The sequence below is a fragment of the Salmo trutta genome, chromosome 6, assembly GCF_901001165.1.
Source record: "Salmo trutta chromosome 6, fSalTru1.1, whole genome shotgun sequence".
Classification (NCBI taxonomy): domain Eukaryota; kingdom Metazoa; phylum Chordata; class Actinopteri; order Salmoniformes; family Salmonidae; genus Salmo; species Salmo trutta.
The window spans coordinates 20,695,535-20,710,999 of record NC_042962.1 but is presented as its reverse complement, the minus strand read 5'-3'; the positions used below and the strand labels follow the sequence as shown (position 1 = coordinate 20,710,999).

At 47.0% G+C, this 15,465-nt stretch overlaps 1 protein-coding gene across 1 annotated transcript in view; it reads left to right on the top strand.

The window, feature by feature from the left end:
- Positions 1–3,794: 3,794 nt before the first annotated feature.
- Positions 3,795–15,465, top strand: part of sspo (SCO-spondin) — an 82,367-nt gene continuing 70,696 nt past the window's right edge. Inside the window, exons 1-22 of the mRNA XM_029755695.1 lie at positions 3,795–3,955; positions 4,168–4,262; positions 5,530–5,739; positions 5,918–6,000; positions 6,214–6,384; positions 6,854–7,077; positions 7,240–7,342; positions 7,548–7,706; positions 7,863–7,948; positions 8,079–8,204; positions 8,403–8,559; positions 8,695–8,935; positions 9,200–9,341; positions 10,189–10,315; positions 10,474–10,646; positions 10,872–11,090; positions 11,338–11,503; positions 11,696–11,942; positions 13,283–13,490; positions 13,734–13,828; positions 14,195–14,451; positions 14,917–15,051. Coding sequence (XP_029611555.1) covers positions 4,210–4,262; positions 5,530–5,739; positions 5,918–6,000; positions 6,214–6,384; positions 6,854–7,077; positions 7,240–7,342; positions 7,548–7,706; positions 7,863–7,948; positions 8,079–8,204; positions 8,403–8,559; positions 8,695–8,935; positions 9,200–9,341; positions 10,189–10,315; positions 10,474–10,646; positions 10,872–11,090; positions 11,338–11,503; positions 11,696–11,942; positions 13,283–13,490; positions 13,734–13,828; positions 14,195–14,451; positions 14,917–15,051 — 3,382 coding nt within the window. The 5' untranslated portion in view covers positions 3,795–3,955; positions 4,168–4,209. The remainder of the gene's footprint in view (positions 3,956–4,167; positions 4,263–5,529; positions 5,740–5,917; positions 6,001–6,213; positions 6,385–6,853; positions 7,078–7,239; positions 7,343–7,547; positions 7,707–7,862; positions 7,949–8,078; positions 8,205–8,402; positions 8,560–8,694; positions 8,936–9,199; positions 9,342–10,188; positions 10,316–10,473; positions 10,647–10,871; positions 11,091–11,337; positions 11,504–11,695; positions 11,943–13,282; positions 13,491–13,733; positions 13,829–14,194; positions 14,452–14,916; positions 15,052–15,465) is intronic.

The window sequence follows — 15,465 nt, the reverse complement described above, 5'->3', positions numbered from 1 at the left end:
ACAGGGCTCAATGAGCAGCTGCTTTTATTTTGCCTTCAACTTTGCAGCGGCGGAACAGGATTGGTCACCAAGAGGTTGTAAAAGTGTTGAAATCTCAGGTCTACTGTATAGATGATTAATTCCACAGGGGGGCACGCAGAGAAATTGAGCAACAAGTGATTTTGAAACGATTTGATTAGTGTCACCTTGCCAAGTCACCTTGCCATGGTTAAACGCGGTGGTTCACACTTTCAGTTTTGTGCGAATGCTGCTAGGTAGGTTTTAATAGTCACTGTGGTGACAACATCCCCTATACACTTCCTGATGAACTCAGTCATCATGTCCGTATATACGTCAATGTTATTCTCAGAGGCTACCCAGAACATATCCCATGATATTTATTAATTAATTTATTTTATTTTATTTATTTTATTTCACCTTTATTTAACCAGGTAGGCAAGTTGAGAACAAGTTCTGATTTACAATTGCGACCTGGCCAAGATAAAGCAAAGCAGTTCGACAACATACAACAACACAGAGTTACACATGGAATAAAACAAACATACAGTCAATAATACAGTAGAAAAATAAGTCTATATACAATGTGAGCAAATGAGGTGAGATAAGGGAGGTAAAGGCAAAAAAGGCCATGGTGGCAAAGTAAATACAATATAGCAAGTAAAAACACTGGAATGGTAGATTTGTAGTAGAAGAAAGTGCAAAGTAGAAATAATGGGGTGTAAAGGAGCAAAATAAATAAAATAAATAAATATAGTAGGGGAAGAGGTAGTTGTTTGGGCTAAATTATAGATGGGCTATGTACAGCTGCAGTGATCTGTGAGCTGCTCTGACAGCTGGTGCTTAAAGCTAGTGAGGGAGATAAGTGTTTCTAGTTTCAGAGATTTTTGGAGTTCGTTCCAGTCATTGGCAGCAGAGAACTGGAAGGAGAGACGGCCAAAGGAGGAATTGGCTTTGGGGGTGACCAGAGAGATATACCTGCTGGAGTGCGTGCTACAGGTGGGTGCTGCTATGGTGACCAGTGAGCGGAGGTAAGGGGGGACTTTACCTAGCAGGGTCTTGTAGATGACCTAGAGCCAGTGGGTTTGGCGACGATTATGAAGCGAAGGCCAGCCAACGAGAGCGTACAGGTCGCAGTGGTGGGTAGTATATGGGGCTTTGGTGACAAAACGGATGGCACTGTGATAGGCTGCATCCAGTTTGTTGAGTAGGGTATTGGAGGCTATTTTGTAAATGACATCGCCGAAGTCGAGGATCGGTAGGATGGTCAGTTTTACGAGGGTATGTTTGGCAGCATGAGTGAAGGATGCTTTGTTGCGAAATAGGAAGCCAATTCTAGATTTAACTTTGGATTGGAGATGTTTGATGTGAGTCTGGAAGGAGAGTTTACAGTCTAGCCAGACACCTATGTATTTGTAGTTGTCCACATATTCTAAGTCAGAACCATCCAGAGTATTGATGCTGGACAGGCGGGCAGGTGCAGGCAGCGATCGGTTGAAGAGCATGCATTTAGTTTTACTTGTATTTAGGAGCAGTTGGAGGCCACGGAAGGAGAGTTGTATGACATTGAAGCTCGTCTGGAGGGTTGTTAACACAGTGTCCAAAGAAGGGCCAGAAGTATACAGAATGGTGTCGTCTGCGTAGAGGTGGATCAGAGACTCACCAGCAGCAAGAGCGACATCATTGATATATACAGAGAAAAGAGTTGGCCCAAGAATTGAACCCTGTGGCACCCCCATAGAGACTGCCAGAGGTCAACAGGCCCTCCGATTTGACACACTGAACTCTATCAGAGAAGTGGTTGGTGAACCAGGCAATGCAATCATTTGAGAAACCAAGGCTATTAAGTCTGCCGATGAGGATGTGGTGATTGACAGAGTCGAATGCTTTGTCCAGGTCAATAAATACGGCAGCACAGTATTGTTTCTTATCGATGGCGGTTACGATATCGTTTAAGACCTTGAGCGTGGCTGAGGTGAACCCATGACCAGCTCTGAAACCAGATTGCATAGCGGAGAAGGTGCGGTGGGATTCGAAATGGTTGGTAATCTGTTTGTTGACTTGGCTTTCGAAGACCTTAGAAAGGCAGGGTAGGATAGATATAGGTCTGTAGCAATTTGGGTCAAGAGTGTCCCCTCCTTTGAAGAGGGGGATGACAGCAGCTGCTTTCCAATCTATGGGAATCTCAGACGACACGAAAGAGAGGTTGAACAGGCTAGTAATAGGGGTTGCAAAAATTTCGGCAGATCATTTTAGAAAGAAAGGGTCCAGATTGTCTAGCCCGGCTGATTTGTAGGGGTCCAGATTTTGCAGCTCTTTCAGAACATCAGCTGAATGGATTTGGGTGAAGGAAAGATGGGGAAGGCTTGGGCGAGTAGCTGTGGGGGGTGCATTGCTGTTGACTGCAGTAGGGGTAGCCAGGTGGAAAGCATGGCCAGCCGTAGAAAAATGCTTATTGAAATTTTCAATTATAGTGGGTTTATCGGTGGTGACAGAGTTTCCTATCCTCAGTGCAGTGGGCAGTTGGGAGGAGGTGTTCTTATTCTCCATGGACTTTACAATGTCCCAGAACTTTTTTGAGTTTGTGTTGCAGGAAGCAAATTTCTGCTTGAAAAAGCTAGCCTTGGCTTTTCTAACTGCCTGTGTGTATTGGTTTCTAACTTCCCTGAAAAGTTGCATATCACGGGGGCTGTTCGATGCTAATGCAGAACGCCACAGGATGGTTTTGTGTTGGTTAAGGGCAGTCAGGTCTGGGGAGAACCAAGGGCTATATCGGTTCCTGTTTCTACATTTCTTGAATGGGGCATGCTTATTTAAGATGGTGAGGAAGGCATTTAAAAAAAATAACCAGGCATCCTCTACTGACGGGATGAGGTCAATATCCTTCCAGGATACCAGGGCCAGGTCGATTAGAAAGGCTTGCTCGCTGAAATGTTTCATGATGATGTGGAAATAATGAAATGATGTGGAAACAATTTTGATTCAACCAATGTGTGCCCAGTGGGACATAACACTAGGAGATTGACGTCTTATCTACTTCTGTTCTGTGGAAACAAAGTAGTTGGTACCGGAACTAGCTGAATCAAGCATTTAATCACAGTCGATGGAAACCCGGTCTGAGAGTTAACTCACTTCTTTCTCTCTCTGGTAACTAGTGAAGTGTGTTGAAGGGCTGTGGCCGCGAATGGATCCCAAATGGCTGCCATGCTCCAGATGAGAGCTACAGACAGGCAGGGCTTTGGTGGCAGCTGTGTTTGTGTCTCCTTTCTCTGGGGGTCAAAGGGTCAGGCCAGGGATATTGGCTGGGTTGAAAGCCCCCCGGCTCCTGTCCATTGACATGTTTTATTAAATAAACGCCACTGCCATCCTTCCCGAAACGCCTCTCTTTATAGGATTAGTACCAGCACAAACATATCCCTCCATCATGGATGATGTCTCTCTCTCTTTGCCTGTACCCCCTCTGTGTCACCCAGTGTCACCCCCTCCTTCCTCCTCCTTCCTCCCTCAGCCCCAATCCTGCTTGGTCCTGTACCGTTGGACAGGCAGGAGGTCCGAGTGTCACCATCCTTCCGTCTGGTGGCCAATGGCAGCCCTCCCAGCTGTGGCCCTCAGGCTTCTCAGCCAATGGCATGCTCCTCAGATGGCACTGTGCTCCTCCGGGAATCGGACACCGTTTAAAACCCCATGAAAGGGGCCCCCGCCCCTTATAAAGCAACAGATCCCCTTACTGAGAATATACTTTCAGGACCTGACAGAGAGAAAGAAAACGAAGATACCTTGATCTAGGAAAGGGAAGTAAATCAGTGGTATACCGTATTAGGATCAACAGTCAAAGGAATACCCCCAGGTTATTGAAGTGCCAAGCTCTATCTGAAACCAGTTATATCCAGGCAGTTATATCCAGGCTCTATCTGAAACCAGTTATATCCAGGCTCTATCTGAAACCAGTTATATCCAGGTGAGAATTCTATTATTCTATTCCTTACCTTCAGTTGGCTGTATTTTATCCCCAGTTTATCTTATTGTTCTTGAGTAACCTGTGTCATCTCTTCCTATGTAAATATGTATTTGTTTCCTTAGTCACTCAATATAATAAAGGATTGCACTGCCACAGTTTAACATTTTACTCCTGTATGTGTATAAATATTGAGAGATTATTTTTTTCCTCAGAGGTCTATTCCAAGGCATCACAGAGCAGAGAGAGTGAGCAGTATGTGGACTCTACTGATGTCTCTGCTTGGGCTGCGTGTGGTAATGGTGACGGGGTAAGAACTGACCACCGTAGAGTCTAAGAGAAAGGAAACACAATTTATATTGCTTTACACTACATTTACTAACCTTTATATCTATTGGAAGGGGTGCTTCTTCCCGACAAGTTAATCATATTTACAAGTCGTTTTTCCCTTTGTTTTTACATCATGATTCCATGTTTCCCTTTTTTTCACTTAAATTATTTTTCACTCCTCTGTAGCTCAGTTGGTAAAAAAAAAAATTGAATAAAATCAAATGTTATTTGTCACGTAGGGCTACACAGTTTACAGCATGTACAAAAGGTGCAGTGAAACGCTTGTGCGATAGCTCCCTCAACATTGCAGTACAATAATCAATAATAATAATAAATAAAAAATAGAAGAAGGCAGTATCCAAAGTAATAAACTGATATGTAAACGATAGGATATACAGTATAGACTACGAGCAGTTCAGATTATAGAGCATAAGATTGGATGAACTTTAATGTCCCCAAGGGAGAAAATTGTCTTAGACACCCAGTACTGCTGTATACAAACACTACATTACACACTCAACATAATACATACATTGCCTGTTTCCCAATATACACATTCTCCACTTCTCATATAGCCATATACATAAAACATATTGCACATTTAGTCAGTGACCTACTAACACAGCCCAGCATTACTTATTGCTGTTCAGGTATTTGATGGACAAGGGAATGAAGGACTGCTTATACCTGTTCAGCATGTAGGGACCCTGTAGCGTCTGCCTGAGGGGAGGAGCTGATAGCCTCCTCGGAGTGAAGCACAGGGGATGGGGTCTGGAATAAGTTTCTGCGTGTGTCTGATAACGGTCTGTTCAGAAATAGTCTGCAGGGAGGGACGCCGCCTCACACACATCGGCCTTCATGGCAGTTTGTGTCAGGAGGAAATTTGAGATTTTAGTTGGACTGATAAATTGCCCGAGCCAGACTGTGATGCCATAGCTCAGGATAATCTCTTTGAACGCATTTTAGAAAGGGAGCGTTATTTTCTAGGTAGGAAATAGAGGCGTTGTTGGACTCTGGTGCAGACACTCCCTACTTGGACCTTCCAGTTAAGCACACCGCCCAGCTAAACACAAGCATGGCGCTTGCAATGCCAGGAAAGTGGGTCAGATTCCTTGGACCACCCATATGTAAAAAAAAATGTATGCATGCATGACTCTATGTCACTTTGGATAAAAGTGTCTGCTAAATGGCATCTATTATTATATTATATTATACACTTCATTTCATGTTGTTTATCACCACCCCAGGCACTGGTGTGAACACACAGTGGAGGAAAGAGTGGACCGGATCATTTCCCCCCGTCTTCAGCGTGAGGTGGACTGTTCCAAGGTGTACCAATACAACACGCAGGACTGGAGGCTGGATGTGGATAGGATGCGCCACAAGCACGGGGGGGATGACGGCATTGCTCTGTACTACAAACAACTGGGTCACAAGGCAGTCTGCTTCTTATACAAGTGAGGAGATGATTACTATGACTCCAAAAATGTACTTTAACACCAAAATGTTCAATAATGATATGAAAGCTGCAATGACTTGAATGTATAAGAACCAAATGAATATGCCAGTTATTGAGTGTATTGTGTGTTGCCTTGTGCAGTGTGTGTAATACATGTCTGTATGTGTTTTGAGCAGACCCACTGAGATGGAGACCCAGAGGGTGAATAAGACTGTGAGGGGGTGCTGTGAAGGCTGGGGAGGACCGCGCTGTTCACAGGGTAATAACAACTTAGTATACAGTAGTACTATTCACTTTCAATTGACGCTATGTGTGTCCATCTTATTGATTACATTGGCTATTAGTAGACTTCTGACAGCAGGAGGGACAAAAAAATGGACTGCATATTGAGAAAAATTGAACATATTTCCTCATCATTCTGTCTGACTTGCTCCGTTTCTCTCTTTCACACTGTCCCCCGTTTCTGGTCCAGGCGTGGGTGTGCGGGGCCACTGCTACTCCACATGGAGCTGCGAGGACTTCCCAGGGGTGCACAACTCCTCTCTGATGCCCATGGAGCAGTGCTGTGGCAGCCTGTGGGGCCTGAGCTGGAGGAACGCGTCTGACCAGACCTGCCTGTCCTGTACCTACACCCTGCTGGCTGGTCAGTGCTGTAGGCTGTACCGCTCTCCACAGCGCCACCTTCTCTGCCAATCACAGTATTACACTGATTGAGGACAACATTTGTTAGTGGTCGAATTTGACAGAGGAAATTGTCTAATTGAGAACCAAACACTGCTCTATATCCTCTAATGGCTTTGAATGTCTAATGTACTTGATAAAGATCACAAGGAGGTCTAGACTGTCAGATGTTTGTCTCGTGGGGTTAAAGGCTGAGGTTCATGGGAACTTTTTTCAGAGGAGATTGGTTATAAATATGTCTGCCAGTTAAAGACAGGCAGTTATTCCTGTGTGGCCTTGACGTGGAGCTGCTTTGAGTCAACATAATGATTCACATGTGCAGATGAAGAGTAATGAATCTATTCAACACTCTCCGTTGACTTTTCCTCTCTCCATTTCTCTTAATTTCTCTCCTTTTCTCTCCCCGACTCTATCCATTTCTCTCCTCTTAGACTCCCAGTCGTCTCCCCTCGTGCGGGGGGGTCATTTGGGGAGCGCCCGGAACCCCCAGGGCTCGGCCACCTGTCTGAGCTGGGGAGGGGCTCACTATCGTACCTTTGACAGAAAGCACTACCATTTCCAGGGCGACTGTACGTACGTCCTAGCATCGTCTACAGATGGGACATGGGCTGTGTACATCAGCACTGTGTGCAACGGTCGGGGAGACTGCAGCAAGGTACAGTAGCTTCCGATAAGCTGAACTATCACTCCTTGTCTCTCCGCTGTGTTAGCCTATGTGTGGAGTGATCTCCCACAAAGTAGCTTGGTGGATGCTATAGAATGTGGAGTGCTTTGTGTTGAATAAAAAGGCATCATTTCTGATTTGTCATTCTCCCAGGCGCTGAGGATGATGCTGGGATTAGACCTGGTCTCTGTTCACCTCAGGAACCTAACATTAAATGGATTGCTAGTTCCTCAAGGAGAACCGCTCTTTCAAAATGGTAATTCCAACAGCCTGTAGTCAGAACAGTTGAAACGCTTCACTACTCCATTCCTTTCCTTCTGTCTGTCAGTTCTGAAATTGTTGCCAAGCAAGCTCACATTCACCTTCACACAATACCCCCTGTTTCGTTAGCTAGCCTGTACCATGACAATATTTTTTTTTACCATGCCTTCCTTCCCTCCTCTCATTGTGTCTGTGTACAGGAGTGAGTGTGCATTGGCTGGGGGACTTTGTGTTTGTGGAGAGCGGTCTGGGGGTGCGGGTGAAGTTCGACATGGGCTACACCGTCTACCTGACGGTCACCACAGAACACCTTGCCACCACCAGAGGGTTGTGTGGAGTCTATAACAACAATGCAGACGGTGAGGGGACCAGACAGGGGCTTCCTAGCTTCCTTTCCTTTCCTTATCTCCTTCCCTTCATGAGTACTGATTGCACCTTACTGATTGTAAGGCTATGACAATGTTGGAAAACTTTTTCTCTGTGGTCCTTCAACTATCTTTCCTGTGTCCTCATAGATGACTTCACCACAATGACTGGGAGTGTATCGGAGTACGCTGCCAGTTTTGGGAATTCGTGGCGAGTGCCTGACCATCAGACTGAGGCATAGTATTATCTGAAAACTAGGCTAAATATATACAGTAGAGGCTCAATAGAGCCTTCAGAAAGACTTGAGCTTTGACTGTTTTAGGCATTCTGGGTAATTTAGTTCTCCCACCCTCCATGTTTCTCAGGGTTGCAACGACGCAGCAGAGCTAGGCCACAGCTGTGATGTCACAGGGGACTCTGCTCTGCGCAGGGAGGCAGAGTCAGTGTGTCACCGGTTACTGGAGAGCCCCTTTACACAGTGTCACCACAGGGTGAGGAAGTCCAACATAACTCATGCTTTGTGTTAACATGCACACACACACATGCACACGCACACGCAAACACATACAACTCACTTTCCATATTACACAAACAGATTTCCAACAATATAATATAATATTTCAGCAATGGCATAACAATGGTAACCAGTAATCCTGCTGTGAAACCCATGACTTTGCCTTTCTGGTCAGGTGGACCCAGCGGCCTACATTGACACATGTCTGTACCTGCACTGCAGCCTGGGGACCAGAGAAAGAGAGGACGCCACGTGTGATACTCTGGCCAGCTACGCCCGCGAGTGTGCCCAACAACACATCATCATTAGCTGGAGGAGCTCAGGACTGTGTGGTAAGGCCCCACAGCCCCCTCCAGACCTCCAGTATTGGAAAGTACCAGGAAGTACCCATTCTCTGTTAGGGATTAACTGTCTTTCTCTCTCTCTCTCTCTCTCTCGCTCTCTCTCTCTCTCTCTCTCTCTCTCAGGGCGCGTGTGTCCGCGGGGGCAGGTGTTTTCCGACTGCGTGTCCTCCTGCCCCCCTAGCTGCTCTTCCCCTCAGCCCCCTACCTCGGGCCAGTGCAGGGAGGAGTGTGTAGGGGGGTGTGAGTGCCCCTTTGGGCTCTACCTGCACCAGGGGCTCTGCCTGAGGAGGGACGACTGCCCCTGTTTCCACCGCAGACACACCTACCAGTCAGGAAACACCATCCAGCAGAGGTGTAACACCTGGTGAGTGGCTGGAATTACATGTCCATTACTGGAGGTGTCCTGAAAATGTGGGCAGCCAATGTTATTCTTAAAAGCTTAAAGGGGTCCTCGTTAATATGTTTTTTTTTTTATGTCCTCTCATCCGACCCATCCCTCCCTATCACCCCCCTTCATACCTTTCTTCTCTCTCTCTCATTGTCTCTCTCTCACCACTCTCTGACAACCCCCCCACTCTTACTTGCTCCCTCTAAAACTCATTCTCTCTCTCTCTGTCCCCCGTCTCAGTGTGTGTCGAGCAGGTGCGTGGCAGTGTTCAGGGGAGAGGTGTGCTGCCCAGTGCAGCCTGATGGGTGGTCTGCAGGTGTCTACCTTTGACAACAAGAGGTACTCTCTGCAGGGAGGGGACTGTGGCTTCACTGCCATAGAGGTAAGATGCCATCAGGAACCGTTTCCATTGTAACTGGATATAACTGAAAGCTAACCCATAGGAGTCTAAGCCGGGGGAGGGGTGGGGGAGGGGGTGCTAGTAAGCTATATGGAATTGTTTAAAGAAACAACCGACATGTACATTTTCGTGACAGTGAAACCTTTACACAGAGGAGTCATATTGGTATGTAGCCCAAACGGTTCGGAAGCTACAGACAGAAGTTGGAAGATCGGCTGTACCCAAGACGCTTGTGAGGGTCGTAGAGCAAAACGGAGAACACCGTCATGTTCGTGACAGTCTCATCTTTCCATAGAGATGAAACCATCGGACTCTACAGACAATTTTGTAAGAAGGCCGATTTTCGGGATGTCTCAGGGTCTGACAAACATCGCTCTAGCTCTGTCACTTTTCACCGCAGATGCGGAAGTGTTACGTAGGCGGATGCGATGGATTGAGGCACAACCAATGCAAAAACAAGTATCTCTAGCTTAAACTGACAGATTTCTATGGGGATTTGTGTATTATGCTAATTTGTTTTCAGTGGAGGCATGGGCATCGACCTTAGGGATTTTTTTTAAGGAGTTAAAGGCACATTTCCCGTAGAAAGTGTCACTCAAGACATCATCTGACATTTTTCCTTTGTCTTATTACATATTGCTCCTTTAGAATCTGTCAGTATCAAACCCCGATGGCTCTCGTGAAAAGTCAGGCTTTTGATTAGCTGTTAATTGGAGACATCTTAAGTTTTCTTCCTGCAATTTGTACATCACTAAGTCACATCTATGTGTCTTTGTTAGTGTGTCTAAGTCGGTTTATTAGAGGGAAAACATGTGTTGTGTATATGCAGGACTTTGTGGACAGGAAGCTGGTAGTGAGCATTCGAGGTGGAGAGTGTGTGGTGGGTGGCGGACAGGGCTGTCTGAGAGAGATGTCTGTCACCGCTCTACGTACCACAGTGACCATCACCGACACAGGTGGGCTGACAACTTCTGTTTATCGCCATTGCATTGGTGTTGTCTGTAATGTGTTTTTAATCAGTCAATCACTCAATCAACCAATCAGTTTGAACTGGCTGGGGCAGAGCCCTCTGTGCAGGAAAATAAATATGTGGTGCATTGTTGTCCTGTTCCAGGTGCAGTGACGCTGAATGGCCAAAGGGAGGCGCTGCCAGTGGTGACGGGGGACTTGGTGGTGCGGAGGTCCTCATCCTCCTTCCTGGTGGTCCAGACGTTCGGGGCACAACTCCTGTGGCATCTGGACGGGCCCCTGGCCCTCATCACCTTGCAGCCTGGCTTTGCTCACAAGGTAAAACTCTACCTCGCTCCCACTCTAACTTAATTCTTTACCAAACCAAGGTCCTGACTCTCTGGTTGTGTTTACACAGGCAGCCCAGTTCTGATCTGTTGCTCAATTATTGTCAAAAGATCTGATTGGTCAAAAGACCAATTATTGTCAAAAGTTCAGAATTGGGCTGCCTGTGTAAGTGCATCCTCTGTGGTGGTATTGAATTTGATGTGTGTTTTCCTCCAGATCCGAGGGTTGTGTGGTACATTGACCTGGAATCAGCATGATGACTTCACCACTCCCGAGGGGGACGTAGAGAACACTGTCTCCTCCTTCGCTGCTAAGTTCACCACAGGGGACTGTCTTCCCCCCCAGGCGGCCCCGCCGGACCCCTGTGGCTCCTACAGCCAGAGGAGACAGTACGCAGAGATTGTCTGCTCTGTCATACACAGCCCTGTGTTCCAGGTGTGTGTGTGTGTGTGTGTGTGTGTGTGTGTGTGTGTGTGTGTGTGTGTGTGTGTGTGTGTGTGTGTGTGTGTGTGTGTGTGTGTGTGTGTGCGTGCGTGCGTGCGTGCGTGCGTGCGTGCGTGCGTGTGCTGCTCAGTACAAAAGCACTGTCTTGTCTCCCAAGTAAAATTGTCCATTTTGACAATGTAGAGATCGTTCCAACAATGAGTGTATTTCTCCATCTCTCTCTCTCTGGTCTCTGGAGGCCTGTCATGACGTGGTGGAGAGGGAGCCCTACCTGCGTCTGTGTCTGACTGAGGTGTGTGGCTGTGGCCCCCAGAGGCCCTGCCAGTGTACCGTACTCACCGCCTACGCCCGCCACTGTGCCCAGGAGGGCGTGCCTGTCAGCTGGCGCAACCACACCTTCTGCCGTAACAGCCAATGTTTATATACCTAATACGCTACACAATGTTCCAATGTCAGTGGGAGGTTTGACTATCGTCAGGAATTTTGGGGGCACAATCTGTGTAATGTCAAAGGTTCTGAAAATGATCAGTTAAACACTCGGATCAAATATGAAAACATAAATGTACGTTTTCCAATACTCTTCCACTCCCCTCCAGCGGTGCAGTGTTCAGGGGGACAGGTGTACCAGGAGTGTGGTCGGCCATGCGGTGGTTCCTGTACTGACCTCCGGCAGGGCTGGAGCTGTGAGCAGAGCAACCGGAGCTGCGTGCCAGGCTGCCAGTGCCCTCCAGGTCTGGCACAGGATGACAAGGGCCAGTGTGTGCCCGTCTCTATGTGCCCATGCATGCGGGGAAACAAGCTGTACCAGCCTGGTAGTACCGTCCATAACAACTGCAACACCTGGTTCGTGCCTAGGGGTCAAGAGTCAAATGACTTGTTGAATGCCCTGGTTTATCATTTCCCCACTCAACCCAACAATGGGCTTTTTAGTATGTTTCATTGTCTACTTTTTCTCTCTACTGAAGATGTTGCATTGCAACACTTTCTTTTGAGACACTGGGTGACTTGGCTGTCCTGGTGTCTACCCGATCATTCTTCACACACCAGATACAGACCCAAGCAATATCCCTATAGTTCTAACCTTACAGATGGAAAGAGAGAGAAAGAAAGAAAAAGAGAGAGAAAGAAAGAAGGAAAACTAGATACAGAATGGCATAATAATTAACTTAGTTACCCGGTCGATTTTTACAATCTCTGCCATAAATGCTGTGTCTCTTTGTGACCGACACGGCATGTGAAGGCGGCACAGCGTGTGAAGGTCTTTATCGTCTGAAGCTGGTGAACAACTCTCATAAATGGAAGGTAGGCATGAGTCAGCAGAAGTTATCTTTGACCTCAGGGCAGATAGGCCTAAGGCAGATACAGAAATACTTTGTCTACCAATGGAACCATTGGAATTTGTAGACGCCGTAGACATTGTAGAATAGGTTTGTCGCTAAAAATCGGATGAAAACAAACATTGTGTCAACTGTGTGGTCGTTCAAGCTCAAATTAGTTATGGCGGTGAAGGGCCATTGTTTAACGCAGTAGTGCGTTCATTGTGCAAACTATTCACTTCCTGGTGACACTTTACCATAGGGGTCCATTTATAAACTTGCGTTCATTACTAAATAGTGAATAAATCTTTTATACACCTAGATATATGTCTCCATATATGTTAAGGTTTTTTCCAAGCAGTGGCATGATATGGTACTGTGATATGTAACTGGGTATACTTCCAATGTGTTATCTGTTTGTTCGTTCCTCATCCAATCTCAGTGGTGTAAGAGCTCTGATGAAATCACCCTATGGTCTGCTCTCTGCTGCGTCAGGATAGGTTGATTTCATTGCATTTCTTTGCCACATAACAGCAAGAGTCAACAGGCTGGTGCATGCTGGTTATATAGCCCTGAACAGCAGTCATTTACTTGCCACCCTAGCTGACATTTTAATTACCCGTTTGAATTTAGTGTGGTAATGTGGAGTTCGTATTCAGCTTTAGGATTGGCTTAGATAATTAAAATATTGACCTGTGCACATGTACCTTGAGTATGGTGTTGCACAAGCTAGTACCACACACACACACACACACACACACACACACACACACACACACACACACACACACACACACACACACACACACACACACTTATTTCTCTGTCTTTATCGCTGTCCCATTTACTTTCCTCCCCTCTCTGTAGTGTGTGTGAGCGTGGGGTGTGGAACTGCACAAAGGAGGTGTGTCCAGAGGTAGCCCAGTGTCCAGGCTCTTTGGTCTACTCTCCACGCTCCTGTCTACTCACCTGCTCCAGTCTGGATGTACCGGGACAGTCATCTCCTGGACCCCCAACCTCCCCCTGCCAAGAGCCCCGGGCAGGCTGTGTTTGCCCCCAGGGGACCGTCCTGCTGGTGGGTCCCTCCCTCCTCCTACCTGGATGTTCGTTCCTCCCATCTCAGCACATAGAGAATGAAGTAGAAATGTCTCAGCAATTAAAGATTACATTGAATAACTCCAGACACAAACTAAGCATTAAAACTTGTCACCCCTCAGCCATAGACAATCAGCTTTAATATTGCAGATAGATTGTGGCTTCTATCAATGTAATTGTCTGCATTATTTCCGTTCCCTTATATATTTTCCTGCCACCCCAGGGCAGTCACTGTGTCCTCCCAGAGCAGTGTCCGTGTCACCATAATGGTCGACTGTACTACAACAATGACACAATCACCAAAGACTGCAACACGTGGTAAGCATCTAGGTTAACACGTTTTTATCACATGGAAGCAATAAACGGTTCACTTTATGACCATAAAGAACACTAGAACTCTGAATGGCAATACAGTGGATCTTAAAGGGATAGTTCAACGCAAATTCTACATTTTTCAGTGAGCTATATACTGTGCAAAAGTGGTTTGAAGTCCATTTCCATGATGTCTGTTCTGATGAAGCTCTTAAACTTTATGCACTAAGAGAAATCTGCAGGCCTCGATCCAAAATGATTAGAATACGTTGGCACTATGGAATTAGATACCAATATTTCAAACGCTTTAAAACAAAATGCAAATCAGTGTCTTTAACTCCTCATTGCCTGGGATTTGGGCTTTCCCTACAGCATATGCAAGGAGCGCCGCTGGCACTGCGGCCAGTCCCTATGTGCGGGGACCTGCGTGGCAACGGGTGACCCTCACTATGTGACGTTCGACGGACGCTGCTTCTCCTTTCTGGGCGACTGTGAGTATGTGCTGGCGCAGGAAGTGGGCGGTCTGTTCAGTGTGACGGCGGAGAACGTGCCCTGTGGCAGCACGGGGGTCACCTGCACCAAGTCAGTCAGCCTCAGTGTGGGCAACACCGCCATCCACCTGCTAAGAGGTAAGGGAGGGAGGGGGGGTATGGGAAGAGAGGAAGGGAGGGAGGGAGGGAGGGGGAGAGGGGGAGGGAGGGAGAAGGACAGAATGGGAGTGGGAGAAGAGAGGGAGGGAGGGGGATGGAAGGGGGTAGGGGTAGAGGGAGGGAGCAGGGACGATAGGTGGGGTAGAGGTAGGGAGGGAGGGAGGATGGAAGGAAGGGGGAGGGGTAGACGGAGGGTGTTGGGATGAGAGGGAGGGAGGGAGAGATGAGGGATAGAGGGGGAGGGTAGAGGGAGGGAGTTATGACGAGAGGGAGGGGGTAGAGGTTGGAGGGTGGATGGATGGTACGTGAGAGAAGAAACTTTGAGAGATATAAATACAATGTTGCATGTTATAAAGTCACTCATCGTGATGTTAGCTATAAACATATCAGGATGAAAACAATACAGACTAAATAAGTTAACCATCATGTCCCTGTGTGTGACAGGTAAAGCCGTGACAGTGAATAGCATGCCTGTGACTCTACCCAAGTCGTACTCTGGCAGCGGTCTGACTCTGGAGAGAGTGGGTCTGTTTGTGTCCCTCTCCTCCCGCCTGGGGGTCACTCTGCTCTGGGACGGAGGTAGGGAATAACAAGACACACACAACCACACACACACAGACACATACAAACACACACACACACCGGTGATCATTAGTGGAGCAGGTTGAGAGCTTCAAGTTCCTTGGTGTCCACATCACCAACAAACTATCATGGTCCAAACATACCAAGTCAGTTGTGAAGATATGCAACTGTTCAGGGAAGTCAGGAACCAATACACACAGTCAGTCAGGAAAGCAAAGGCTAGCTTTGTCAAACAGAAATTTGCATCCTGTAGCTCTAACTACAAAAAGTTTTGGGACGCTGTAAAGTCCATGGAGAACAAGAGCACCTCTTCCCAGCTGCCCACTGCACTGAGGCTAGGTAACACGGTCACCACCGATAAATCCATGATAATCGAACATTTCAATAAGCATTTCTCTACGGCTGGACATG